Source organism: Amphibalanus amphitrite, unplaced genomic scaffold (genome assembly GCF_019059575.1).
Source record: "Amphibalanus amphitrite isolate SeventyFive unplaced genomic scaffold, NRLGWU_Aamphi_draft 001240F_arrow, whole genome shotgun sequence".
Taxonomy (NCBI): Eukaryota; Metazoa; Arthropoda; class Thecostraca; order Balanomorpha; family Balanidae; genus Amphibalanus; species Amphibalanus amphitrite.
In genome coordinates this window covers 36,790-55,304 of record NW_024882733.1, presented here as the reverse complement: position 1 = coordinate 55,304, position 18,515 = coordinate 36,790, and the positions used below count along the sequence as shown (strand labels likewise).

The 18,515-nt window shown below is 44.6% G+C and overlaps 1 protein-coding gene across 1 annotated transcript in view; it reads left to right on the top strand.

Moving 5' to 3' along the window:
- Nucleotides 1-16,635, top strand: part of LOC122371412 (sialin-like) — a 55,463-nt gene extending 38,828 nt beyond the window's left edge. Inside the window, exons 5-11 of the mRNA XM_043347718.1 lie at nucleotides 6,237-6,420; nucleotides 6,625-6,761; nucleotides 7,619-7,768; nucleotides 8,044-8,176; nucleotides 8,616-8,735; nucleotides 15,851-15,975; nucleotides 16,319-16,635. Coding sequence (XP_043203653.1) covers nucleotides 6,237-6,420; nucleotides 6,625-6,761; nucleotides 7,619-7,768; nucleotides 8,044-8,176; nucleotides 8,616-8,735; nucleotides 15,851-15,975; nucleotides 16,319-16,546 — 1,077 coding nt within the window. The 3' untranslated portion in view covers nucleotides 16,547-16,635. The remainder of the gene's footprint in view (nucleotides 1-6,236; nucleotides 6,421-6,624; nucleotides 6,762-7,618; nucleotides 7,769-8,043; nucleotides 8,177-8,615; nucleotides 8,736-15,850; nucleotides 15,976-16,318) is intronic.
- Nucleotides 16,636-18,515: the final 1,880 nt, after the last annotated feature.

Genomic DNA, 18,515 nt, shown 5'->3' with positions numbered 1-18,515 from the left:
CACCTATACGTACTTCTTCGATACGTACTTTTGTCCTTGACGTACTTTTATCCATTCGTGCTTTATACTGTACGGACTTTTGTCATGCGTACTTTTGTCCTTGACGTAGTTTTGTCCATGCGTACTTTATTTACCTATACTGTACGAACATTTGCGATACGTACTTTTGTCCTACGTGCCAGGAGCGTCGCCACAGCTTTTCGACAGGGGGGACGGATCGGCCGACTAAAAACCCAAAATTAGGTATCGTTACCGTACTTTTTCAGTCCGATGCATTATCTGTTCAACGATACTAGGCTGAATTCCTATGCGGGACGCGTCTGAAGTATTCATTTTTACACGGTTAACCAGAGCCTCCGGTCTTCTATCAGGGTATAATTGTTGACACATGCCGTCAATCTGATAGTTAACTGTTAACCCTCGCACGACCAGGCCATTTCTCATAACACGAACGACCAGGGGGGGGGTTGTTACGACCCCCCCTGGCGTTTCGAAACGGAAGGTCGTAGAGCTTAGCGGAAAAAAACCAACGGATTGCTCTCAACGAGATCTCGCGATTGGTGGTATATGTTTTGGTCCTAGGTCAACATTTGACCTACTTTTGACCGGTCAAAGGTCAAATTTTCGGAAAAATAGACTTTTTTCAACTTTCGGCGGCGATTGCGGCAAAACGGTGGGAGATATCGACTTGAAACCTTCACTATCGTGTTCCTTGATCAATTCTCTATCGTTTGGTATGTATTTCGTTTCCCTAGCTCTAAAAATGGCGCGTTGGGAGCGCCGGAAGTCGGCAAGGTCACAGTCGGCGGCAGGAATTCGAAAAATCAAAATTTAAATTTTTGAAATCTGATTGTATTTTTGGATTTGGGAGGTCCATTTGCTCCCTATAGAAGCTAATATTGCTGCATATTCCCATTGAGGTGACAAGAATTAGCAAAATAGTGGTTCGGGCGCTTTTCAAAAATAGTACCGGACGCTGTTCCTCTTGTGACGTCATAGCTCCGTGACCTGACCTGACCCGGTCAAATTTCTTATACCATATGATAGCCAATACTTGCCCCAACATGCATGGGAAGTTTCATCACGATCCATCAACCGATGTCCGTACCACCGGCAGGAAACCTCGGGCGTTGGCACTCAGTTTGTGAAAATCCGGCCGGAGGCTGTACCTCTTATGACGTCATAACTCCGTGACCTGACATGACCCGATCAATTTTTTTTCGGCAAAAGATGCGCAAAGGTTGCCCCAGAGGGTATTGAAAATTTCAGCCCGCTACGACAAGCCGTTTAGCGTGCACTTTGAAAAAACCTCAGGGGGGGTTGATACAACCCCCCCCCCCTAGGCGTTCTAGGGTTAAGGTATACATCATACGTGGTGGTTGCTTTAGGTATTTGTCACAACTCTGAACTCATAATCTCTTTTGGTCTCCAGTATGAATGGGCGCGCGGGTCGGCGCGAAGCGCCACGAGATTTTCGTCGAGGTCGGAAATGTATATGCATAGATGTCGCTACAATAGCTTGACATGCAGCGCAAATTGTAGCAGACAACAGTAGTCTCCCCTACCAAAGTGGTGGTTTTCTACCACAGACGCTCGTCGAGGTCGGAAATTCCAAATACGCTTCAAGAAATGTGTTGTGAAATCGAGTAAATTGGTAAGTTATTGAAAACCATCGATGGTATATTGTTCGTCAAACACATACTTCGCTATCTGAGGTCACTGATACCAGGTCAGGTCCCAGAGGTCAGGTCACTGGGGGTCACAATATGAAAGTGTCGTGTGATACATGTTTTATGGTTCATTTTACATGACAAATGCGATTATGTGGGTCAGGCAGCCTTTGGGGCCAGCTTAGGTCACGTTTTGGTGAAGGTCAGGTCAAGTTCAGGTCAAATTAGGTCAAATTTCAAAGTTGATATTTTGCATAAAATGGGTATTGATTCGATGCAGCTTGTCACGGAGAGCCTAATGGTGGTCTTTGTTTTGCTCTACGTGGTCTAGAATTGCCAAAAATTGAGTTTGAGAATTTGACGTCATCATTTTTGAACAGTTTTTTTCGCTATAACTTGGCCAAAAAACAAGATATTGATCTGAAATTTGGTATGTAGATAGAAGACGGTAGGTACAACACATTTATTCCGTTTTTTTTCGAAACTCAAAAACTTTTTGGATTTTTAGCAAATATATCCAAAAAATTATTTTTCTGATTTTTGGGGGTCAAAACTCAAATATTTTAAAAATCCGAGATATCATTTTTGTAGCCCTGTCAATTCTACACCTTCTAGGTCTTGATCATTTTTCTGTGTCTTCAAAGCTGTAGGCCTGACAGCTCTTCTCGCGAAGGTCTTTTTTCGGTCGAAAATGGCAGAACATGACGTCACTCTGACGTCATTTGTGGCCAACCTATCTTAGCCTCTGGAATTTTCGTCACAATGTGTAAAATTGATACTCGGAGGGGTGCTGAAAGTTTGGTGGCGATATCTTTAGCCGTTTAGGAGATATCGACGGAAAAGGACAGGGGGGGGGGCGTTTCGCCCCCCCCCCTACGTGGCGCGGGTTAATTTTGCATTTAAAGCAAAAATAAAGATTTTACCTTAACAAATGGCTGAACAGTGGGGGCCATGCGCCCCCCCCCCCCTCCTACGGCCCCCTGTTCCTACGCCTAAAAATGGACGTAATGAAACATCAACTACTAAAAAAAAGATTTCTGAGCGCATGGCATTGTACAGGGATACAAATTACAAATAACATCGTTTGAGCTGTCGTTAAAAAGTGCATTAGATGGACGACATTTTTTTTCTTTCAAACCAGCTTCAAAATTTGACATCATCTCACTTGAGCTTGACCGGACCTTGACCTAAACTTCATACAAGTATGGTCCATGTAACAAATTGAGTAGCCCATGGAAATCTATGAGGAAAATGCCCTATAAAATATGTGTCACACATATCGCTTTCATTAGTATGTCTTCGGTGACCTGACCTGAACTTGACACATGGCACTCTATGCGCCTTGCATCTTGTCTTGGTAGCTTAATAACGCGTTTTGAGTGATCAATCTAAATCCATTTTTTGCCAACTGGTCTTCAAAGCCAATAATGTAGAAACTTGTGGTCTTTGCCCTTGGTCTTTCCTTGACCTGACATTGACCTGACCGGTGACCTAATAAGGCAACACATTTTGGGCTCCAAGATCCGTCTTGTTGAGACCTTTCGAGTGCCGTTCTCCCCGTCTTTCTACAACCATCCGTTCTGAAGTTAGAGGGCAGAGTCTGACCCCCCACCCCCACCCACACACACACCCGCTCACCCCTTGAGGCAGTTTTTTTTTGGCGAAATATCCCAGCAGGGCGCGGGCTACTGTGTTCGTAATTTTACGTCCAAAGTAAATGTTAATTGGTAGATTATTGGACTCCGCACTACATATACGAGTTAAAAAGGATAGGTATTTACTTCATACGTATGTACTTACGTACGTTCGGGAATGACATTCTTAGAGTATAAACCATACCCTGGTATAAACCAGCATGAAAACATGTGCATTGGTTTCCGATTAAGCCACGGTCCATTGCATTGGTGATTAGAGCAAGCTCGCGTCAGTACTCAGTAATGTATGTACAAGTTCTCCGGAATTCGATAAACGCACTGCAAAGTATGCATTAATTTTTGTATTTAACCAACAGCATGTGTAAGCAGGCGCAGATATACGTATCTGATTCAGATGTATAGCAACCATGTTGAACGAAATAGTAATCAAACCACACAAAAACACATACACTTCCAAATCAAACCAAAAGATCGAACAGCTTCAAGAACGCGAAGGGAGCTGTGCGTAAAACAGGCTTAGCTGCCAATCACATGAGTCTGTCGTATGGCCGACCGTCTCCTAACTCGGTGGCAGCGAGTTCGCGGCTGGGGAGCTCCACAAGGTTTGACCCGCGTTTCTATGTCTATGTTTTACGCCAGCTGGCAACTGGCCAGAGCGGGCCACAATAGACTCGGGAGGACCGTGCCGCCATCCACAAGCAGTACGTCACTTCTCGATTAAAAACACTACCGATAAACTGGGCGCGGGCAAGGTCGGGTGGTGGCTCCTCGCCGCTGTCGTTCGCAACAAGCACTGCTTAGCTAGCACCTGGGGCCACAGGCCACATAATCATCCATTCGGCCATTTCTTTAATAAAGAAAACGTTTAGATACATTTTTTATCATCCCCTTCCAGTAAACATTTGGGGATAATTGGATCGATTTACTATATCGATTTTTACTGTGCAGTGTGCAGGTAAGTCCAATGTGAGGCATTTTCATAGCATTTTTATAAGCATCCTTCCTTTATAAGTTTAAAATGTAGGCATCACCAATGACCTTTTCTTGATAATTAACGAAAAAAGACTAAATTTGTGCCAAAAATATACTGTATTGGGATGTTTCAGCCACAGGCCTTTTGCAAAAAATGTGCCGAAGGTGATCGCAGAAAGATGATCTTTCGATACAATAAATGTTTGAAACAGGCTTGCGACTGAAATATCACCATAAGCATATTTTTCGGCACATATTTAGTTTTTGTGAATTACCGAGGAAAATGTCATGATTATACATTTTCAACTTTCATTAGCCATGTTCCTCGCTCAAGTACTTTCTCCATCCTTGCTTTTCTTTAAACAGAAATAGACAAGTGACGGCAGTATAACAAAATCGGTCAACCACAGATTGATGTTACTTGACCTTGCTTTGTCATTTTGTCAGGGCTTATTCCTCTATTCTTCTTATTTTCTTGCATCCTCTTTCTCATTGGGCTTGTTTCGGCCATATACGCGGTCACCAGGCCACGGGCACGATGCTGCGGCGTTTATGGGGTGTATTTACAAATCTGTCTGTAAAGATACTTTCCAGATGTAACGGGGAAATCCAGCCAAAAGGCATCCCCAGTCTGGGCCGCCACGCAGAGGTCATTTGTCGGCTTGTCATTGGGCTGGTCATCTCGCCAGTACGTGAAGTCCAGCGAGGTGCCGTCCAGCCAGCGAAACTCCCGGGTCGCAGACGAACTTGTGTGCTCCAGACCGATGTAGGCTCCTGCTCTCGGAATTAGCGACTTGACAAGGTTATTTTCCTCCTCCGAGTGGATTGAGGCTAGCTCGGAGCCAGAGCGCAAATTACGACAGGCGGCTTTTGATGAGGTACAATCAAGTTTATCCATCAGAAGAATAAAGCATGCTCTGCCCGAATCGAATTCTATCCAGTCTGGGTCGCAAATTCTGATCTTGTCCCCAATCAACTGACAAGTGCCTGTCTCGGTGTTTTCGGAGCACGCTACAGCACGGCAGCCTGGCTGGAGCAAGCAAAGCACGCCGCACTGGGCACAGTTGGCAGCGGCCGGGGTAGCCAGCGTGCTGCTACCGTGGTCGGCCCAAGGCAGTACCGGTACCAGCCGAGCCTCTGAGCTGATCATCAGCTGTGGCACCATCAGCAGCAGGGACAGACACAGCTGCGCGGGAGACATGTCTAAGAGCGGAGCGAGCAAAAGAGCGTCAACAGCTGACGGCACGGCGGCTCGAACTGTTCAACTTGAAGAGCCACAGCACAGAACTGCTACCGCTCATGTTTACTTAGTGATAGTGTTTGATAATCCTTACCCTATGATGCGCTTTCAAACAGATTAGTTGCACGTTTGGGTCGTTGTAATACATTATTCACAATATGAATGTGAACACAAAAATAATGATGCATTAACTAAAAAGCACTCCAATCGCATCGCATGGAATATTGAAATAAACTTAGATAAAATCATTGCATAAAATCGGGATTGAAAGTTAACATTCAGCAACCAAGATCAGCGCACGAGTGAGAATGATGCAGTTCGGGGGGGGGGGGTGGCGGGGGGGCGGGGGGGGGGGGGGGGCGGGGGGCGAGAAGGAGGTCGGTAGTAGGGCATGGCATCAACTCTCTTGGGAAAGTTGGGAAGCGTTTGAAGCCTATATGCAAATAAGACATTTTAGGCGATCAATCTGATTCCATTTTTCGCCATCTGTGCTTCAAAGCCATTAACCCGTGCCCCGTGGGGATAGTGGCCAGGCGGACCCTGCCACGCTACCCGTATGGGGAGGGTGGGGGGCATTTAGGCTTAATTCCCCCCTAAAGTATCGGAAAGTTACCGAAAATCCCGTCGTGAAATATGTAGCATTTTGTCAATGCCCCTTGCGATCACATTTTGTTGACGACGTGTCTGTGTCTCGTCCAGTCCGTGTTTTTTCCTGCGTTCAACGTCGTCATCCGTAACTGGAGCGGTGCTGGCGAGTTTCCACTGCTGTTCGGCCTGGCCTGGAGCGGCACCTACCTGGGCAGTGCGGCCGCGTTCCCTCTCAGCAGCACGCTCTGCCAGCAGCACCAGCTGGGAGGCTGGACCGCCATCTACTACGGATCAGGTGACTCATCGAACTGAAGTAAAACCATTCCTATTATCAGGCTAACAATAATCTTGTTTACCTTATTTGCTTACGTTGCGCTAATATTAAGCATAATTTAATGCAAATTTATGCACATTTAATATGAGAATTTGTTCCCGCTTTAGTCTGATTTAGCTTTTGCGTATGCCAGAGACTCACAAGCAATATCTTGCTCGTCTTCAGGGCTCGGATTAGCGCTCTGGGCCATATTAGCATGCGTCATGCTAAATGAAACGCCACAACATATGCGTTTTATTTCTGGCGTCGAGAAAAGCTTCCTGGCATCGCACAACGGTGATTCTAGGTCCAACAAAGAGCAGGTGAGTTTTACGGCATGGCGTAACTATCACTTGCATGTGTGACTTCTCGCTAATGGAGACCGTTGAAACTACCCGTATCCTACCTTTATTACTTTCTCTTTTTCTTCGTTAGCTAATGGAATTAAGGGACATTGGGTTGGAACCCATGTGTGCATATCCCTTGGTGCTGATGTACCATATACTATAATAGGTACCGCGTTATCATAGTTATAATACACTAAACGCGCTGTGTAATGGTACTATAAGACCCTGTTGACTGTTCGCGTAATGAAAGGAGGAGTGCCGCCCCACTAGCTCCATATCAACTATTCCGATATTTTAAATTTATGGCCCTCAATAGTCTCATTAAAGAGCTAGCAAGTGATCCAGAGCATAGACATGAAGGTTATCACGCCGTAGAATATTACAACTCATTATCATCGGGCAACTATATACTTTGCAGCACCGCTCTTTTACCTTTCCAGTGAGAATATGCAACAGTGCCATTGCAAGGCTTCAGTGTGATTGATGTTGGTGATAACAGGTTTAGAAAATGCATCATCATTGCTCGGTGATATTTTAAGGCATTGCCAATTTTTTTGAAAACGTTGCAACTATTCATGGTCACGATCTGCGTGCTTACATTTAGCGAAATGAACGTCGCCATTGTATGATACATTCCCTACCTTGTCGTTATTTGTTCACATACTACCACACGGATTTGCCGAACGGGCAAGTTATGTTATGTATAAGGCATGCCGCCATTGTAAATAGGCGTTCCGATCGTTGAATTGGTGGTCGATAAATGGTCGGTGCCTTTGCTTTCCTTTTTCAGAACCACAAAACAACACGCTAAATACGTATCTGCTTTATTCCAGGTGCTGCCAGTATCGCTGTGTGTCCTGATGAGAAATCTCCAAGTGTGGATCATATCCCTCAGTTACTTTGTGGTTGCTTGGTTCTTCGCAGCAATGAACATCACACTACCAACATTCATGAAAGAAGGGTTCGATTTTGACATTGAAGAAGTAAGAGCGTTGCGTTGTTATTTCAGTTGTCAAGCTATGCGTAAAAAAGAAAAGAAAACTAGTTTCGGAACTTAGCACATACGCAATATACGCATATATTAATGACGAGGCTACTTTGTTCTATGAAAAGGTGTGGTTTCATTTGATCAGACACTGCGTACCATTTTTATCATTCATTTCCTCCCAATCGATTCATGATTATGAAGGTCTGATTCAATTCATTGATACTTCCTGCTATTCTGCTCCTGTCATCCTCACATGCTGTTGTTTTTCAGAACGGTTTTCTGTCTGCGCTGCCTAGCCTGTGTATGTGTTTGTTTGTCGTCCTCGGCGGTAAAATGTTTGCCTATCTACACGTCAATAGAGGCATCTCCAAAACCAACGGAAGAAAAATCATGTCAATGATTGGTAAGAACATCGCAACGCAGGAAACTGAATAGGCTACGAAAAGGAATATTATTTTTAAGTCAGGAATGAACTCTGAGCTAGGCCTGCAACCCTTTTTTTTCGGGAGAAAAGTTTTCTTTACATAATGCCCTTTCTCAAAATTGTACGTTGATATTAAATTTTTCTCTCATTATTTATACAGAAAGCTATGTAAGCATGTTTTTCTGTTACCAAATGTACGTGTTTTTGTCGGCACCCACGGTCAATATCAAATGAAATGTTAAACTTTAAACCAAACTGCGCTAGTTTGTGTGGAGCTGGGCATAAGTAAGTTCAATTGCGAACAATAAAAAAGAAGTGCACTGATTCTATCAGTATCAACTAAACTCGGCATTTAACTTGTTCTTTTGATCCCGAAATGTTTTGCATTATATACTTACTATAACATGACCAATTTCAGGTCTTCTGCTGCCCTCGTGTTGTATGGCAGTGTTGATTCTTCTGCCGGCCAGTCAGCGAATTCTTGGTGTGCTGCTTTCCTCCGTGGCAGTGGGGGCTTCTTGTCTGGTAACCAGTGCTGGTAAGAAACACCCTGCACCACGCGAGCATTATCCGGGTAGCGCCTTCCTTTGGTTGCAAAAACGAAATACGCGCGGAGGGCAATACGTGCTCGTAGCGTTCTGGGTGGGTGGTCTGCGTGCGCTGAGTGTCATGTCGTGAGTTCGAGCCTCATGGCCATGTTGTATTTAACACGAACCAAAACCTTTCTTGCTTATGCGACACTGACAAGCACGGTGATTTATTTTTTCCCATATCCTCTCAACAAAGTCGAAATCGTCTTAGGCCATATTTCTGAACCCCTTTCAACTCGTAGATTCTTCTTGACCTGATAAAAACCCACCAAAACCCGAGCGAATCAAACAATTAAATAACATTTTGCGCAACTCTAGAATAACTTAAAAATCCTAAGACAAATAGTGGCTAAAAGTGTAGCTCCTAGATTTTAGCTATCATTGTTTAATCTTTTTTTGCTGGAAATGTCAAGCGTGATGGTGAGTGTTGCCAATTGGAGCACAATCGGCCCAGCCACTCTCACAGCGAAGAAGTGACCCCAGCATGTGCAAATGTGCAGAAGCATTTCTACCAAGTATGAAAATGCACATGAAAATGCATCGCCCGGTGTCGTTCTATCTATGCGACACACACACAGAAAAATATTGACACCGTTAGCGGTGTAATTCCACAGTACATATCTGAGCACTTGAGGAAAGTTAATTTAGTCCCTTCCCCGCTTAAATTACTCGCGCTTCTAAATGAACACCAGGAAGAAGGTAATAGAACACTGTTAGGAGGGTTGGGTGTTTTACTACATGTAGCAAAACACCCAACCCTCCTAACAGTGTTCTATTACCTTCTTCCTGGTGTTCATTTAGAAGCGCGAGTAATTTAAGCGGGGAAGGGACTAAAGGCCTGTACACATTCAGCTGTTGTGCTGTTGTCAGCTGAAATAGGCTCCGCCCACCGCTTCTGGCTGACGGAACTGTAGGTATACATTTGGCTGATGAGAAATGTCAGCACTGGCTGACTGTTTACAAATATGGCGTTGTAAACAAATATTTCGTCTCATCTTCATGTTCTTTATTAATACAATACTTAAGCAGTTAGATATATTATCAAAATATTTACTGACAATGTGCGAAAGTAATAAGTATTTTTCTTGTATCGACAATTAATTATGAAACCAAATATATGTGAATAGCGCCAACATGGTGTCCAAATTTCATTTATCTGCAGTGCTCAATAAAAATCTGGCACGTGATTTGCTTTCATGCGCCACTACCAGTGTCTAAATGCGTCATTTATGGCTTTTGCTGACGGCTCGGCATCTCTGCACTTGCTTCCTCGTAGCAGCACAGCCCGACGGTCGTCAAGTTAGATGTAAGTGAATCCTAATCTATAATCTAAGATTCGGAATCAGGTGAGCCCCTACGATTTGGACCAAACTTGGTCAGTGGATAGTACGTAACGTCCTGATTACGATGCACCCAAAATCTAAGCTCGGCCCGCCATATTTACGAAGTTACGGATGTTTGAATTTCAGGGTCATTCCGGAGAGCCCCTGCGATTTCCGTCAAAATTTGTGTACGGACACTCTAGATGCTCCTCATTACGAATATCACAAAATTTAAGCTCGGCCCGCCATATTTACGAAGTTACGGAGGTTTGAATTTCAAGGTCATTTGGGTGAGCCCCTGCGATTTCCGTCAAAATTAGTATACGGACATATTACATCCTCATTACAAATATCATAAAAGTTAAGCTCGGCCCGTCATATTTTTCAAGTTACGGAGTCACAAAGTTACGGAATTTCAAGGTCATTCGGAGAGCCCCTCCGATTTTCGTCAAAATTTGTATGCGGACACACAACATGCTCCTCATTACGAATATCGTAAAAGCTAAGCTCGGCCCGCACTATTTCAAAAGTTAGAGATGTTTGAATTTCAGTGAGTTTCAAACGTCAGTAACTTTTAAAATAGTGCGGGCCGAGCTTAGCTTTTACGATATTCGTAATGAGGAGCATGTTATATGTCCGCATACAAATTTTGACGAAAATCGGAGGGGCTCTCCGAATGACCTTGAAATTCCGTAACTTTGTGACTCCGTAACTTGAAAAATATGGCGGGCCGAGCTTAACTTTTATGATATTTGTAATGAGGAGGATGTAATATGTTCGTATACCAATTTTGACGGAAATCGCAGGGGCTCACCCAAATGACCTTGAAATTCAAACCTCCGTAACTTCGTAAATATGGCGGGCCGAGCTTAAATTTTGTGATATTCGTAATGAGGAGCATCTAGAGTGTCCGTACACAAATTTTGACGGAAATCGCAGGGGCTCTCCGGAATGACCTTGAAATTCAAACATCCGTAACTTCGTAAATATGGCGGGCCGAGCTTAGATTTTGGGTGCATTGTAATCAGGACGTTACGTACTATCCACTGACCAAGTTTGGTCCAAATCGTAGGGGCTCACCTGATTCCGAATCTTAGATTATAGATTAGGATTCACTTACATCTAACTTGACGACGGTCACAGCCCGTCAGCCCATGCTGCCGGCAGCAGAGAGGTGACGTCATGTTGCATGTGCAACATAACGTCATCAATTTTTCAGCCAATAGTGTGAGTGATTCTCGGCTGACAACAGCACAGCAGCTGAATGTGTACAGGCCTTAAATTAACTTTCCTTAAGTGCTCAGATATGTACTGTGCAATTACACCGCTAACGGTGTTAATATTTTTCTGTGTGCAGGCTTCAGCGTAATTGGCCCAATAATTGCGGTGTTATTGTAAGTGGAACAAGTTTAATGCCTCCGATTTGGCACGCGTCACGTGCGGTGGAAGTTATCCATACACATAAAAAGCTTAATTAAGAAAAAGAAATCACATCAAACATACTAAAAGGATGTGGCTATTGTTTACGGCAGAATGCTGCTGCATCAAATAGATCAACCGGCCGAGCGGTTACATAAGACTGCGGAAAGTGTTACGGGCTGGGTCAGGCCGGGTCGGATGAGGTCGGACCACTCATCCGGGTAATTTCTTCTTAACCCTCACCTCGCTGGGGGGTCCAATTTACCCCCCCCCCCCTCTGTGGTTTTTCCTGAATAGCAAGAAAACGGCGGCGCGCAGCGCCGCCAAATTTTCAGTACCTTACCGAGCATCAATTGGACAGTGTGACTGTGGACACCTCCACACAACATTTCAAGTCTTAGGTCACCTTAGGTCAGGAGTTATTGAGGTCAAACTGAGGTCATGTTCGAGCAAAAATGAGCAAAAGACATGAAATCTTGAAACGCTCACAAGAGCTACAGTTACTAAGCAATTTCAGAGTTCTTTATATGGTCATGTAGAAGAAAAAGGCGCTATAAAACTGGTATCTCGGATTATCAAAAAAAAGGTTTTGACCAGGGTTGTATACGACTCAATCAATAGCAATCAATTCAATCACGACAAATTTGGGAAACCAATCAAATCAATCAAGTCAGAGCAGTTTTCGGGAATTGATTCAATCGACTCAAACGCGACAATGAAAGGAATCAATCAACTCAATCAAACGACTCAAACCAACACATACATTAGGTTTTTTGCCCCACAAACTTGGAAAAGTGTCCATAGCAGTCTGGTGTACCTACCTACCTACCTTCCTACCTACCCACAGAAGAAACATAAAAATATTGTCATTTAAAATTATAAATTGCCATGCCATTCAAAGTTTCTATGTAATAAGGATGGATACCTAGTGATGGACAGGTGGATCATGATATTGAGGTTCAATGGGGAGAATTGGAGCAGAAGTTTCATTTAATGGGTGCAAAATAACCCAGTAGTTGACTTGCCCCTTAACCCAAATCACCACCTTTCACCTAAAGGTTGTCAATTTAATTTTGGCCATATTCCAATTCCATTTACACTAAATATCAGATATTCCGGTTGAAAGTTGGCTGCTCCGATTTTGGCAGTGTTCGTGATTTGGACAATTTACCCTACACCACGTCTATTTTAATGGATAATATGCATCAATAATGTTAGGTACCTATGTGAAGAATTCAAAACATTTAATTGCAATACAATTTGAAACTGTTAGGACTGGGGGATAAGGATGAGGATTAAAAATATATTTAAAAGGAAATGGAGAGGACAGGGACTCTGGAACCACAGGATAAGATAAGGACAAAGGAAGTAGGAACGAAGAAAATTAAAACGCGAAAACGGCACGGTGCGACTGTGAATAAAAGAAAACGTTTCGCCAATAAGTATGCTAAGCTTTTATAAATCCTTATTCTACGTGTTTTGATTTTTATGTAAGATGACGTCATTGATTATCATGTACTATGGTAGATCATCATAAAATAAATCTGTTGTACAACACCAATTTCGTTTTAATTATTATTTCATTTGAAATAAAACCACTTAATAATATTCGGTAAAATATTTAAAGAAAAATGAAATGTATTAAATATGTTATGCTTAGGCTCTCAGGAGAAAAGGATCAACAAACGTTCTGCTGCAATTTTAACAATGCAGCAAATTAGCTATTAATTGGCATACGTAAACGTAATCAGCGAGACGAAAACGGCGCTTTTGTTTCAGTTATTTTTGTAGGGGTTTCAGATATTTATAGAGTTCAGTGGGTTGTTTCTGAGGAGATGTGGAGATGTGAATTATTAATTAATCACACTTTATTAGTATATAGGGCCTTGCACTTTATCACCTGGATTAAAAAAAAAAACGTTTCCTGCTGAGTGCAGAAAGGTAGGTAGGTGCATCGCCAGGTTCTATCACCAGGATTGGAGCAGTTATGAGTTATTGCAGTTGAAAGTCAAAGTTGGCTGTTCATGCTTAGGCCCTGTTCTTTATTTGGCCATCTACCCCATATTGCAGTTGTGATGACAATTGACAAGCAGTTTTCAGTGTAGTTTTGTGATCTTTGATGTCATCAGTTGGTGTGATTATTTTTCATCAACTAAATTTTATTTGAACTTTCCATTCAATCGACTCAATCATACGAGTCACTCTAATTTTCGGGAATCAAATCAGTCAACCAGTCGCTAAAGTCAAACGAGTCAGTCAACCAGTCATCTCGAAAAGTCAATCGACTCAATCCAATCAACTCAAAATATGCGTTGAAACAAATCAATCAATTCAATCGACTTGATTGGTATACAACCCTGGTTTTGACCCTCCAAAATTAAAAAAGTTCATTTTTATTAGAAAAACGCAAAAAAATCCCAAAGTTTTTTTTTTGAATTTCGACAAAACCGGAATATATGTGATAGTCCCTGCGCTCTTCTATCTACATACCAATTTTTAGATCAAAACCTATTTTTTGGGCCAAGTTATAGCGGAAAAAATGTTCAAAATTGATGACGTCAAATTTTTAACTCAATTTTGGCAATTCTAGAGCACGTAGCGCAAAACAAAGACCACCAATGAACTCCCCGTGACGAGCTGCATCGAATCGATACACATTTTATGCAAAAATATCAACTTTGAAATTTGACCTAATTTGACCTGACCTTTTTTTTATAAATTTAGTCCGAATGGTTGAATGGGTGGATTTGAGGAATCAGAGCCCGCACTAAGCATAGCTTGTTGTGCTGACCCTGACCCCTCCACCCGATCGCGCAATTCCAGAGCTGTATGGCAGAATTTTGTCCGAACGTTTAACGTGCCCTCACGACTGGACACGGCCCCCTCCGCTCACTCACGTTACCTGGCTTCTGTGCGGCCCCTGCCACAGACACGCACGCCATTACACGTCGGAGCTAAATGTAGCCGCCCGCACCGGGGCTTGAACCGGGCTCTCACTACCGGCTAAGCGTCGAGTTCCGGCGCTTTAATCCACTCGGCCACGGAGGGGACCTGACCTCCACCAAGAAATGGCTAAACCGTTTCTGAATGAATGAATGAATGAATGAATGAATGAATGAATGAATGAATGAATGAATGAATGAATGAATGAATGAATGACATCTTTTTGATTGTATGTATGACTGAATGAATGCTTAGATGACTTCAATGCTTTGCTTAACCCTCGCCCGTAAACGGCGATCTGCCACCTTCGCCCATGCAGGGGGGGGGGGGTTGGTGCGACCCCCCCCTTGGCGTTTGAAAACGGAGCGTCGTAGAGCTTAGCGGAAAAGACCAACGGATTGCTCTCGCCGAGATCTCGCGATTGGTGGTAAATTTTTTGGTCCTAGGTCAACATTTGACCTACTTTTGACCGGTCAAAGGTCAAATTTTCGGAAAAATAGACTTTTTCAAATTTTCCGCGGCGATTGCGGCAAAACGGTGGGAGATATCGACTTGAAACCTTCACTATCGTGTTCCTTGATCAATTTTCTATCGTTTGGTATGTATTTCGTTTCCTTAGCTCTAAAAATGGCGCGTTGGGAGCGCCGGAAGTCGGCAAGGTCACAGTCGGCGGCAGAAATTCGAAAAATCAAAATTTAAATTTTTGAAATCTGATTGTATTTTTGGATTTGGGATGTCCATTTGCTCCCTATAGAAGCTAATATTGCTGCATATTCCCATTGAGGTGACAAGAATTAGCAAAATAGTGGTTCGGGCGCTTTTCAAAAATAGTACCGGACGCTGTTCCTCTTGTGACGTCATAGCTCCGTGACCTGACCTGACCCGGTCAAGTTTCTTATACCATATGATAGCCAATACTTGCCCCAACATGCATGGGAAGTTTCATCACGATCCATCAACCGATGTCCGTACCACCGGCAGGAAACCTCGGGCGTTGGCACTCAGTTTGTGAAAATCCGGCCGGAGGCTGTTCCCTTTGTGACGTCATAACTCCGTGACCTGACATGACCCGGTCAAATTTTTTTTTATCAAAAGATGCGCAAGGTTTGCCCCATAAGGTACCCAAAATTTGGCGGCACTGCGCGCCGCCGTTTTTGCACTATTTCCGAAAAACCTCAGGGGGGGGTTGCACCAACCCCCCCCTACATGGGCGAGGGTTAAAATGATCATCGGAACACGGCGCATTTAACTATTACAAAACCAATACACGATGACCCACGTCAGCGTGAGACAGAAGGTACATACCAAGTGTATTCCGTACCACCTAATCATAATCAGCTCTTACAAGGCTGTCAATGTTTTGCGACCCCGTTGGGCAGGTCCGGTGACTGCGGCCGGGGACCTCGCTCCCCAGTACACGGGCATCATCTGCGGAATCGCCGCCTCGATCGGCAACACACCGGGCTTCCTGGTGCCCCTGGTCGCCGCCGCGATGACGCCCAATGTGAGTGAGCAGCGACCGGTGGGCCACGGGTTGATTTTATCATTTGAACATTGTTGAATAGTAGGTAGTTTGTGGTAGGTGAGGACCTTGGCCAATGCATCGAAACAGAGACGCATATTTATTTGATATTTTCTTATTGCAGCACTTAGGTAACGCGGTTAGGCCGTATGTTAGGTATTTGATGGTATTCTGTTGGTAGTCTCAGAGTTATAAAGTCTTTCTATTTTCGCAAAGCGTGAATTTCGTGGCAGCATACCCATAGTGCTTGTGAGCACATATCTCAACTGAATTCGCTCCGATCAGCCGTCTCCTACACGCTGTCTGCCCGTCCTGCCGCCGCCAGGGGACGCTGCAGGAGTGGCGCTGGTTCTTCAGCATCACAGTGGCGCTGATGGTGCTGTTGGCGGTGCTGATCGGCACGCTCTGGAGGTCAGAGCTGCAGCCGTTCGCCGCCGCTGTGCTGCCGCCTGCCGCCGCGCCGGGGCCGCAGCCGTTCACAGGGAGCATGGAGTTCCCTGCCGCGGCGCCGGCAACAGCATCGGGGGCCGCAACCGAGGCAGAAGCCGCCTGAGTGGCCTGTTTTGTTCGGCAATTCAAGCAAAAACCAATGTACGAGTAGCTTATTACATGTATTGTTTGCTAAAAATATGTAAAGCATACCTCACGAATGGATTTTGAAATCACAAGCAATCTTTACAATCAATGTTAAACAAATGTTTTAACCCTCGCCCGCACATGGGGGAGGGGGGGTTGCCACCCCCCCCCCCAGGTAGTCATTCTGCTCTGCACTCGACATTTTTAAAGCTAGAAAGCTGATTTTTCGTATAGCTGCTCCTCTATCCTTTCTTGATGTTCACTAGAAATTTCAAGTTTCTGTGATTTTTGGTTTCGGAGATATGACCTTGTTTTTCAGGTCATGTCATGACCCAAATGGCCAATTCTCAACATCTTGCGTTTGCTATGGGCCTTGTGAGCTTTTGACACCTTGATTTCGGCCTTTTTTGCCAGTCTTACCTCCCACCTATCATGGAACATGTTGTTCGACGATGTACAGGTGTCAAGGTCAGGGTCAAGGTCAACCTAGGTCATCTAAGATAATTGCGTTTTAGGCAAGCTGAATTTACTTTTTGTGAAGTTTTTTTGACTGCACTTTTGGTAAAAGCTTCTCAGATCATGATTTCATGTAATATGGACACATAAACAATCGGTGCACACATCAGCATACACAGACACACACAGACATACAAACACATATAACCCTCGCCGGCCGAGGGGGGGGGGCGGGTGCCGCCCCCCCCATAGGGTTTTTTTCGCGATAGCTCCGAACACGCTGGCGATAGAGAGCTGAAACTTGGCATACCTGACCTTTGATCCAAGCCGGATCTTTTGACACCAACCGCATTTTTGGGTCAGGTCAGGTCACTGACCTATGACGTCATAAGTGAACCTCTGCACGGTCTTCAGATGTCGCAACTTCGCAACGCCCTCACTGCCAGAGGAGATGTCACAGGGAAATGAAACTTGCAGGATCTAGTATCCAGTATGAGTCCCACAACTTGTATATCTCGGATTTTTCCTAAAGGTCATATGAGGTCAGGTCATTTTCGTGACCTCACCATTATAAGTCAATGGGGAAAAATTCAAACTGCTATTCTGGCGCCGGGAACGATCTCCAACTATCTCAAGCACACAGAATCGTGATTTGATGCACTCCTTGCAAGGTTAGATGCGTCACTTTTGCAATGCTGACCTTGCGTGACGTCATTTATGACGTCATCAAGGTCAAATTAGTTTTTCGTCAATAACTCTTGATCAAATTGAGCTAGCGAGTCGGGAAAGGCACCAATGGACTCAGGAAGGCCTGCCGAATCGAATGATATGCGACATGACCTCTTTCGACCAACTTCGTGACCTGGGGGTGCTGACCTGACCTTGACCTGAGGTCACCACCCCAAGTTGACCTGACCCGGACAAAAAGTATATCATTCGACGCGCCTGAGCGAGGCGAACACGATTCTGCCAAAATCGGCGCTCTGCGGCCGTTTTTTGCGAAGCTATTCACCAAAAACTGAACCGTACCCTGAGGCACTTGACCTGACCTCAGAGGTCACCGGATGACCTAGGACCTTAAAATCGGGTACCAATCTCTGCGTCTCGTAACGGCGCACACGCTCGTTTTTTCCGCGACGCGCTAGCTCCACCAGGGGCGAAACGGCGAGGGGGGGGGGGTCGTACCCGCCCCCCCCCCTCGGCCGGCGCGTATGTAGAAAACCAATAGGTCCGGCGAGGGATAATTGACCTTGACCTAGCTTGACCTGAAATGACCTCAGCAGCAAAAATCTGGTCGGGTAGTGTGACAAAGAGGTTCTAGATGGCTTGGCACCAGAAAACGGCATCGTCATCGGTAGATGATAACCCGCGCCCCGTAGGGCTACCGGCGGACCCTACCACCCGTAGGGGGGGGGGGGGCGTTCGGCCCCCCCTTGAGATCTCGGAAATTTACCGGCTGATTTTAAAAATTCAAACGGTGTTCGATATCC